Below are 11567 nucleotides of genomic sequence, written 5' to 3' on the forward strand. Positions count from 1 at the left end.
TACAAAACTGTAAACAAAAATAAAATCGATCATGTGTGTTCTGTAGAGAGCAACTCTGATTCTTTCGATTAGCATTGTTTCTTATAGGTTGTGCAGTTTAATTCACAGTATTTCTACAAATTATATTGTAGACCGTAAACTTGCAAACCTTTTTGTTCACATCTAGATGTGTAACGGATCACGGTTGGTCTGTTATTCGTACGGATCACAACCCACGGTTCGGAACACACTTGCGGATTAATACCTTTTTTTAACTAGCAAATTGTTCCTAAATTTGTAACGATCACAGAGAGATCGCCTCTCGCGTCATTCAAATCACATGTATGAAAGCATTTAGGCTTTTCTGTAATATGTAATGATGATGGAAGAAGTTGTGGTGAGTTATTGAGTATGTGCTGGGTTTCTTAGGTTATTAAAGGTGTTTTCTGTCACTACTTGTTTAGCCTGCATTAATGATTCAGTGTAAGCTGCACCATTAATCATTAAAAGATCGGGATCTCAACACCCACGCAACATAAATTATAAAAAATGGTGATTTGCATATGTTTATTAATCCTAAGAGATTCAGTCTTTAGTCTTTTGAGTTAGTTATGAAGTTACAAACAGTCAAATAACACAGAAGCACAGTGATTGGTGGGATTTTCCATATTTCGTGGTTCATGGTTTTATTTTCCCTCATTTATTTCTGCTTTTGAATTGCATTTTGGGACCTTTATATTTCTTCCAACAGCTTTTTAACCTTGAAAAGTTGGAAAAAGTGACTTTTATGAACATTTTTAATAGTTTGCAGTGCTATATTGTTTGGGTTGGTGTTGTATATTACGCTAATAAACTGTCAATACATTTTCTGTTATTTTACAGACTCATTTCTAGACAACAAATATTTTTTTATGTTGATTTAACTTATTTAAATAAGTTAATCAGGTTTCAACTCATTTTTTAAGTTATGCAAAGTTTAACTTAATATTTTTTTATATTTATAGTTTGACTAATGTACGTTAAGATGACTAGATTCAACTAGATTCAAGTCAGCAAGACTTTGTTTACAGTGCTGGGTTTTAGCTGCATGCACTATGAAAAGCGGTTTGTTACTTTATAGTAAAAAGGTGAGTATAGTTGCCTTAAAAGCATCAAGTTGTCTTTTCTTTAAAAAGTGGGTAAATCCATTGTAACTTAACATGGTTGAGTTGACTTAATTTTTATAATTATGCACACAATTAAATTTTAAGGCAATTAGTTTACTTACTTTTTTGAGTAAAGTCAACTAATCGCTTAAAAGCATTGTGTTTACTCACTTTTTTAAGTAACAGAAACGAATCAGTTTTTTACAGTGTGGTTTCTCCTTCAATGTGTGTCTGCGAGATGTATTTAAAAAAATAAATAAAAGTATTTTCCAGCAGGTTAAAATACAGACAAAAACTAATAAAATAAAGAATTTTAGGTAAATAAAGTAAGTAAATGCTTTGAGTTAAGCATAAAATTTTTAATTACTCTGTAAAAAGTATATGTAAATTAGCATTTTTTCATACTTCGTGATTCATATTTTTTATTTTTCCCAATTTATTTATATTTTTGAATCGCATTATGGGACCTTGATCTTTATACCAACAACTTGAACCTTAAAAAGTTTGGAAAAAGTGACTTTTATGAACGTTTTTAATGGTTTGCAGTGCTATATTGTCTGGGTTAATGTTGTATATTACGCTACAGAAACCTTGTATTAAACTGCAGCACATTTTCTGTTATTTTACAGACTTATTCCCTCGATATGATATCAAACTACTTACTGTAAATGTCAATAAAAGTCATTTTGTTAAACTGTAGAGTTGAATTTTCAACATTCAAAGTGGATAGAGCAGAAATCAACATCCCATAATGCAATTCAGATCTGTAAATAGACGGAAAACACAAAATACAGACACTGTTAATTAACAGATATATATATATATATATATATATATATATATATATATATATATATATATATATATATATATATATATATATAAATTTAGAGTGTAAAAAGACTGAAATATTATTTTCAAAACTCTTGCTGGACCCTTTGGCATCTTTACTTTACTAGGCGTAAACTAAATAAAAGGATTAAAGTTGTCTTCGAGCACGAGCAGCTATAAACTCCAGCTATGCGAATATAACCCTTTACATATCCTAGGTGTTCGAGCTGATTAAATCCATGTAACCTCATCACAGCATCACATGAGATTTGATCAGTGGCCAGAGTATGTTGTGTAAAAGCTGAAAGCAGACACCGAGGCTTTCATTAAGCTGAGTGTTGCTCTCTGACTGAAGAGGGTTTAATAGAGACTCAGATGAGCCCCCTGCTGGCGCTTCACTCATTTACATATCCGTAAACTTCATTCCCGTAATTAACAAGCCTCTGGATAAAGCCAGCGCAAGCCCTTCAGGCCTGATAGAGTCTGTACTGGGTCCTTTAATGAAAGAAGTGCTATTATTTTTATTTGACTTGGCTTTATTTGTTTTCATTAATAATTACATTCACAAAGTACAAGTGGCGATTCAATGCCTTTTGTGCTAGAATTAAATTCCTGGTATTGTACTGTTAAGATCCATTTCTGCTGAGGGATAAAACAATGTCAATCTTATGTCATATTCATTCATTTACCTTCGGCTTAGTCTTTATTTCAGGGGTCACCACAGTGGAATGAACCTCCAACTATTCCAGTATATCTTTTATGTAGCAGATGACCTTCTAGCCGTAGGCCAGTTTTGGGAAGCGCCCATACACACACACACACACACACACACACACACACACACACACACACACACACACACACACACACTATGGATAATTTAGCATACTGCCATGTTGGGTGTTACTTCAAATTATTGTTCAAAGTGCTAAATTACTGATTACGACATAAAAATTGTGTTTAAATTATTTTATCTAAAAAAGTAACTCAATTACTCTAAGTTATTTAATTAAGACTCGATACTATAGAGCTTTTCGGACAAAGTAATTTATTTATTCTTTTGAATTGCATTTTGGGATCTTGATCTTTACAGACGTAAAGCCTGTTTACAGCGTAATGATTTTTGCTAGTGTTTTTCGTCAACGTTTAACGCCTTCAGATCAGGCTACTCAGCTATATTTAAGAAATTATTTAAAAAATAAACTTACAAAGTACACTTAGAAATGTCGCCTTGCAGACAGGTACCTTGTGATGGGGATGAGATTATGATAAAAGGTGCTCCCTGGCCTTCCTCTTAATTGACATCAGCGGAGACTCGTTCCCTGCTGCATTTGTGTATTGTTGACAGATGCAGGATTCTGGTCCACTTTTGTAGCGTTTTTATACATTTTTGTGAAGTTGAAGGCTTCATCTTCTATCGCTAAATCTTCACCGGCGGCGACTTTCTTTCCAGGGGATGCTGAGCTCGCGCCGCATCCTGAACGTTCTGTAACTGTTATATCGCACTTTGTTAAGAAACTAGTCTGGCGGATATCGCGTTTTGTGAAAAAATACATTTTGTATTCGGCCTAAAATGTACATTCTCAAATGTTAATAATGGCAGCAATTCACACATAGATTACGGTGCATCTGAACAGTGATTTCCAATAATAAAATCCAAATGTCAAAAATGGTGTTTAGCGTGCTTTGAAACCATAAAAAAAAGGGAACTGTTAATTTATAAGTATAATAGCTTGATTTGTTATGTTTATTTAAAGATATTACTTAATATGTTATCTTAGAAACACTTTTCTTGCTAAAGGTGCTGTTGTCCTGAAATATTTCACCGGATGTTGATAGCAACCACATTAATCCATATATGAAAGGAAAACAATATCAATTAGCTTACAAATTAAGTTCATTTATTCATTCATCTTCTGCCGCTTTTCCGGGGCCGGGTCGTGGGGGCAGCAGTCTTAGGAGAGAACTCCAGACTTCCCCCTCCCCAGACACTTCCTCCAGCTCCTCCGGGGGAATCCCAAGGCGTTCCCAGGCCAGCCGAGAGACATAGTCCCTCCAGCGTGTCCTGGGTCTTCCCCGAGGCCGCCTTCCGGTGGGACATGCCTGGAACACCTCCCTAGGCAGGCGTCCAGGAGGCATCCGAAACAGATGCCCGAGCCACCTTAGCTGACTTCTCTCGATGTGGAGGAGCAGCGACTCTACTCCGAGCTCCTCCCAGGTGTCAGAGCTCCTCACCCTATCCATAAGAGTGCGCCCTGCCACCCTTCGAAGGAAACTCATTTCGGCCGCTCATGACCATAGGTGAGAGTAGGAACGTAGATTGACTGGTAAATCGAGAGCTTTGCCTTTCGGCTCAGCTCCTTCTTCACCACAACCGGTACATCGACCGCATTTCTGCACCAATCCGCCTGTCAATCTCACTTTCCATCCTTCCCTCACTCGTGAACAAAACCCCGAGATACTTAAACTCCTCCACCTGGGGTAAGGACTTTCCTCCAACCTGGAGATGGCAAGCCACCTTTTTCCAGTGGAGCACCATGGCCTCGGACTTAAAGTTGCTTATTCTCATCCCAGCCACGTCACACTCGGCAGCAAACCGCCCCAGTGCATGCTGAAGGTCCATTACTGATGAAGCCAACAGAACAACATCATCTGCGAATAACAGAGATGAAATCCTGTGTTCCCCAAACCGGACCCCCTCCAGCCCAAGGCCCAATTCTGTCCATATGAATCATTCTGTCGATCTCATCTCAGCACAAATTAAGTTATGCTTAATAAAATGAAATGACAGTATAGTTAAAAAAGTATAGAAGGGAAGTGTAATTGTAGTCATGTGACCACTAGGAAGAGGGCAGCATTTCATTTCTCAGAGGACACGTTGTATGTTCTTGCGGTCTCCTGAGTTCGTTCTACCGAGGTGACCTGGCAAGACCAGTCTTCATAAGATCACGAGTCCATTCTCTGCACTCTTGGAATTGAGAAACAGCGTGTGCTCTTTTCAGGAGAGGGCAGAGCTACAAGTGTCTGTGTCAGCATAGTGGCAGTTAAAAAAAAAAAAGACTAACGTCCTATGCTAATGAGGGCGATATGGTGGGCATCTCTTCCTCGTAGAGAGGTAGTGGGCGGGGCTTTCTCCCACTGATTACACGTACAAAGGGAGAACGTCAATCAAAGTGTTTCTGCAGATGTTTTTATCAAGTGTGATTATAAAAATCAAATGAAAACTTTTTTACCATCAGAGGCTGCTTATATTCACACACTGCTGCCACACAGCTGTCTTTACACCTCCTATAAAAGTGAGTTCTGCATAATAGGTCTCCTTTAAAGTGACTTAAGTAAGATTTTAGGTGAATTACTCCTTTAAAGAGTGTTGCTTAACAAGTTGCATTTGGTTTGCTGTGATGAAATCTTTTAATTAGGAAGCATCCGACAAGCCGTTATCGGCTGAATCTCTGTCATTCTCAGCTGTGACAGCGAGCGTACGTTTCTGCTTCTTATAGCGAACATTTGACAGACCTGATTATTGTGATTTCTATTCTGAAAGTGACACGGTAATGACAGCTGAATCATTATCAGCCATGCAAAGGTTGACGCTCCCTCTCTCCTAATGAGCCGTCTGCCTTCTGAATGGCATCGCACTGTTTCTTTCCTCCGCTTGAAAGGTTAAGATTCAGGATGTCAGCAAGTTCTGCGAGAGACGCCATACAAATAAAGTGCAAAGCGAAAACTTTTCATGCAAGTGTCATGGAGGAGACGCAACTCTGACACCAAATAAATGTTGGATTCTGAATTGAAAACTAAAAGTTTCATTTGTCACATTTACGACAACAAAAATACTTTAACTTTTTTTAACCTATTCATTTTTATAGTTTCCCAGCAGGCACAGGACGTCAACATGACGTCTGATTGACATTGTACCTCAAAGTAGTGGGACGTTGCATGTTGTTTGGAAATGGAAATAAGGTTGATGTAAGAACCCAACATCGGACCAACATCAGTGTTCAACGTCCAACCTAAAATCGAGCAAATATCAACGTCTAATGATGGTACAGCTTGACGTTGTGTGGACGTTACCAATATGACGTCTATCAAATGTTGGATTTTGGTTGTCATACTGATGTTTAAATGTCAGTATTTGACGTCAATATGATGTTGGTTTAAGATGTTGGCTCGACGTTGGATTTTGGCCACTTTCAAATACAACCTAAAATCAACCAAATATCAACATCATTTGACGTCATTATTGGTCATCAATATAACGTTGTCCTTAGACGCTGGCTAGACATTGAATACTGGTCGCCTGACATAACAACCTAAATCTAACCTAATATTAACGTCTTAAGGCGTTGTGTGCCTTCTAGGTTTACAATATCTTTGCTATTGGTTTGCTTGTTTCATGTCAATAATTAGATTTAAAAGGCGTTGGCGCTAAAAGAGCAAATACATATCGAATATCTTTAATCCATTACATTATTATGTTCATTCATTCATTTACCTTCAGCTTAGTCCTTTCATTCATCTGGGGTCGCCACAGCGGAACCGCCAACTTATCCAGCATATGTTTTACACAGCGGATGCCCTTTCAGCTGCAACCGACTACTGGGAAACAACAATAACACTTTATAATAACTACACACTATAAATCATTTATTAAGCATTAGCATATCGTGAATTCATTATCTGTTAAGCATTAACTCTACATTAATAAGCGTTAGTAAGCAGTTTAAAACTGCAGCTACAAATGCTGTACTCTTGACTTACAAACATATTTAAAATGTGCTTAATAATTGTATTTTCATACTTTATTAATGATTTATTTTTCATTACTAAATTAAGTATCACATTATTTACAAACCAGTTGTATTTAAGAGTAGTTGAGGGTTTTTAGGATTGTTCAGAATGAGTTAGTAAACGATTAATAAACTATTGAAATCAACATTTATATGTCTTATTATTCAGCCATATACGAATAGTTAACTAATATGTTAATAAATGCTTTATTAACTTAACTTCATGCAGTTTTGTGACCTAATCTAAAGTGAGGACTATTTATGCTTGATAAATCCTTTTTAAATGACAAATAAAGGCTTAGAATCAAATGAATAAAAATCTTTGCAATCTTTTCTAAAAAGTAAAATTACTGTTCCATGGCGCAGAAATGTAAACAATACATTTATGATCAATAAGCAGCCCCAGATAGCACAGACAGCTGTCATCTCTTACCTTATGCTGTGCACTTCAGGGCCATTCTCCTCTGTTTTTGAGGTGATGTGCATGAGTAATCCTTTTATATGTCTGATATGGTCCAAACACAGTGAATTATGTTTGATCAAACAAAAGAATAGTGAAATATGTAAACAATGATCGCTCCCTGTGGCTTGTACAGCACCTCTCATCAGTTGGAATGCAATAGCTTTAGCATAGATTATGGTAGAGACCTTTTTCTTTTTTCCTATGATTACAGACATGTGCAGGAACCACCAAAATTAATTACAGCACGCTAGACCACACACAACCTAAAAGGCACACTTTCAAATCTGAGTTTATAAAAAAAAAAAACCCAAAAAGCGCCTCTTTTTTTAGGTGTTTATTATAACACAGACGACATATACAGTTATTTTAAACACTTTCAATAGTGTTTTATGAAAATTCAAAGGGTTTTCTTTAAAACGATACCAAATTTTTGCATTTACACCTCTGCATGTGGATTTGGGAAGCTTTTAAATTTGGGTAGGCAAAATCCAGGCGGAAATCCCAAAATAGCAGCAGAGTTTAAGTGGCTAAAAACCACCATTTTGAAAACACGTGTCCATATGGACCGGGCCGTATAATTTAGCTTCTAACATGCTAACAGAAAGATGCATTAACACTAAATAAGCCATTGGCACAGACCTGATATATGTGTGTGTGTTACGTGCGTGCAGTGTAAGTGTCACCTTTAAAACGTACAACATTTTCCTTCTATTTTTACTGACTACTGTACAGCCGGCTATTTCCATATGCAGATTGTACATTCATAACATATTTCAGTGTGTTGAAACATCATGTTCTAGCGGCACACAGGCTATGTTGAGCGCACGTCGTGAAACATGCCGTTCGATCCTTCTATCATTCTTCAAAGGAATACAGTAACCTAGATTTTAATTATGAGCTGTGTGTGTTAATTATCAGTTCCATCATCAGCGCTTGTCAAAATGAAATTCATTTGCATTCTGCAGTCTGACACAGCACCGTCCCTCGACTTTAATCATTGTCTACCAGGGTGACAGAACAACATCCTTGTTGTCACAGGTTCGCTGGTGTATTCTGATCTTGTCTAATAGCATGTGAGCAATTCTATACAAATGTCAAGCTTAGCATGAAAAAAATGAGCCAAATAGTGAAACCCTTTCTAAGTTGTTTTGTGTCGGCTTATATTTTACAGTACTGTAAAAATACTCAAAAATGTCTCCATCAGTGTTTTAAACTCTTATTATTCATCAAACAAGTGGCAATTTCACATCAGTCACATCCATAACCAAGCTTTATCCTCAAAATAAAATCAATCATTTGTGTTCTATAGTGAGCAGCTCTTAGCCTTTTGATTAGCATTGTTTCTTTTGGGTTGTGCAGTTTAATTCACAGAATTTCGTGTACTGTAAACTTACAGACTTTATTGGTCACATCCATTTTTACCCCTCATTTAAAAATATACAAAAATGTTTACAGAATGATATTTTTGTGATCCCATAACTCTGTGGTGAGTTGTTTTGGGAAATACGCTCAACGGCCACTTTATTAGGTACACCTGTCCAACTGCTCATGAGCGCAAATTTCTAATCAGCCAATCACTTGGCAGCAACTCAATGCATTTAGGCATGTAGACATGGTCAAGACGATCTGCTGCAGTTCAAACCGAGCAACAAAAGTGGCTTTGAACGTGGCATGGTTGTTGGTGCAAGACTGGCTGATCTGAGTATTTCAGAAACTGCTGATGTACTGGGATTTTCACGCACAACCATTTCTAGGGTTTACAGAGAATGCTCAGACAAAGAGGAAATATCCAGTGAGCGGCAGTTCTGTTGGTGCAAAAGCCTTGTTGATGCCAGAGGTCAGAGGAGAATGGCCAGACTGGTTCTAGCTGATAGAAAGGCAACAGTAACTCAAATAAGCACTCGTTACAACCGAGCTCTGCTGAAGAACATCTCTGAACACACAACACGTCCAACCTTGAGGCGGATGGGCTACAGCAGCAGAAGAGCACACCGGGTGCCGCTCCTGTCAGCTAAGAACAGGAAACTGAGGCTACAATTCACACAGACTCACCAAAACTGGACAATAGAAGATTGGAGAAACGTTGCCTGCTCTGATGAGTCTCCATTTCTGCTGACACATTCAGATGCTCGGGTCAGAATTTATCATCATCAACATGAAAGCATGGATCCATCCTGCCTTGTATTACCGTTTCATGTTGGTGGTGGTGGTGTAATGGTGTGGGGGATGTTTTCTTGGCACTCTTTGGGCCCATTAGTACTAGCTGAGCATTGTGCCAATGCCATAGCCTGAGAATTGTTGCTGACCATGTCCATCCCTTTATGAGCACAGTGTACCCATGTTCTAATGGCTACTTCCAGCAGGATAACACACGTCATAAAGCCTGAATCATCTCAGATGGGTTTCTCGAACATGACAATGAGTTCACTGTACTCAAATGGCCTCCACAGTCACCAGAGCTCAATCCAATCGAGCAGCTTTGGGATGTGGTGGAACGGGAGATTGGCATCATGGATGTGCAGCCGACAAATCTGCAGCAACTGTGTGATGCTATCATGTCAACATGGAGCAAAATCTCTGAGGAATATTTCCAGTAGCTTGTTGAATCTCTGCCATGAAAGATTAAGGCAGTCCTGAAGGCAAAAGAGGGTCCAGCCCGGTACTATTAAGGCGTACCTAATAAAGTGGCCGGTGAGTGTATAAACGGATGCTTCAATATAATGTTAGCATATACTATCAATGTGTATTTCTGAGTTTCTACAGCAAATGTCTTGTCTGTAACGCAGGAATTGCCTAAATTCTGTGAAACACACGAGAGTAGTTTATGCATTTAAGCATTTCTGTCAATTCTAATGAGTTATGGTGTCTGGTGGCAGCTGGCCCGCGGGGTGTTAAAAATAGCCAGGTCAAGTGCCCTGGTTACACGGGCCAATTTAGTTACAGTTGACACTCATAAGAGCTGCTTCTGGTGCCAGACGCATAATTGACAGAGAACAGTCAGACGGGTAAGCAAGCATTTAGTTTTCATTTCGTTATTGCAGCCATTTTTTGTTATGCTGTTGGATGCGGAGCTCTTTTGAAATCGCAATTAACACTGCTGGCATTTAACACAATTTCATTGCTTTTAAATATAGCATGAAAGCACAGCGTTCTAGAATTAATCACGGAAGCAATTTCACGAGGTGTTGCTTTTGCCAGATAAGTGATGGTTCCCTGTATTATATAACATGAAAATCTTCCTAATAGTATTATCCTTCATTTTCTACCATGTTTATATGTAATCGACTGTCCTGGTTAAAGAGAATGCACGCTATTAGATGGAGCTATTGTAAACAAATGCACATTTTACGGTTAGTTTATGCCGGAGAACGTTCGATATTAAATCTTCCTCCTTCCCTGACAGCTTCATCTTTGCTCACGTTAGAAGTCTCTGTAATAATGGACAAGAACGCAGAGGTGTTAGCGTGTGGCGCTTCAATTATGAAGGATGTCTGGGAAATCCGACTGAGGGAGTATCGACAGAAGCGGCAGATGGAAGAGGAGAGGATACGGAGGAGTGCTTTGGAAAGGTGAGGACCCGCAGAACCTCTCATTTTCATGCGTTTGTCAATCAGAAACTGTTAGTATTCAGAGTTTGTGTGACTTAAAAAAAGCATATTTGAAGCATGATTTTCAGTTTGCTGGTATTTAAAGGGGTACTATTATGCAAAAATCACTTTTATAAGTAGTTGTGTTGCTGCAGTCTGGGATTATATCCAGCTTCCAATGGTAAAAACGTATCAGACTTGATCAAACAGTCTGCAGAAACACTTTGATTGACATTCTCGCTTTGTACGTGTCATCAGAGGGGGAAAGCCCCGCCCACTAGTGACCATCTCTACGTCATTAGCATAGGACGTTTGTTTTGTTCTTGAATCTGCCACTATGCTGACACACAGGCATCTGTAGCTCCGCCCTCTTTAAAAAAATCTCATTTGAATTTAAAGCGACAGAACAACACAATTTAGGATCAAAGCCTAAAAGGGTCAGTTTCAGAGAGTTGGTAGACATTATTTTGAGCTGACACTTCACACACACACACTTTAGGGAAGGGGTGCCCAAACTTTTTCTTATTAGGGCCAAAACCCAAACTTGATTAAGGACTGTGGGCTGAAGGTAAAATAGCACAGTGTATTAAAGTAAAGAGCACCCATGTTGAAAATCATCTTTTGTAAGCTGTTTAGACAGAACTGTGTGTAGGTACAGTGTGTCGACAGTCATATTAGGGTGATATAAAGAAAATAATTCTATTTTTAAATTCCTGATTTTAAAATAGGATCCAAATCCCACGCAATTTTGAGGTCTACCGCGACGTGATGT

The 11567-nt window shown here is 38.3% G+C and overlaps 2 protein-coding genes across 8 annotated transcripts in view; one reads left to right on the forward strand and one right to left on the reverse strand.

The window, feature by feature from the left end:
* Positions 1–11567, reverse strand: part of LOC141376283 (uncharacterized) — a 778518-nt gene that overhangs the window by 655830 nt on the left and 111121 nt on the right. The window lies entirely within an intron of this gene.
* LOC100535760 (uncharacterized) overlaps positions 1–11567 on the forward strand; it is a 93045-nt gene that overhangs the window by 74777 nt on the left and 6701 nt on the right. For 6 of the 7 annotated variants that reach the window (XM_073914323.1, XM_073914322.1, XM_073914325.1 and 3 more), the window contains one exon: positions 10612–10777. In XM_073914323.1, coding sequence (XP_073770424.1) covers positions 10647–10777 — 131 coding nt within the window. In that variant the 5' untranslated portion in view covers positions 10612–10646. Of the gene's footprint in view, positions 1–10153; positions 10214–10611; positions 10778–11567 lie in introns of those variants that run through there. The other variant, XM_003199272.7, reaches the window with a different exon arrangement.

Source organism: Danio rerio, chromosome 10 (assembly GCF_049306965.1).
Source record: "Danio rerio strain Tuebingen ecotype United States chromosome 10, GRCz12tu, whole genome shotgun sequence".
NCBI classification, from domain to species: domain Eukaryota; kingdom Metazoa; phylum Chordata; class Actinopteri; order Cypriniformes; family Danionidae; genus Danio; species Danio rerio.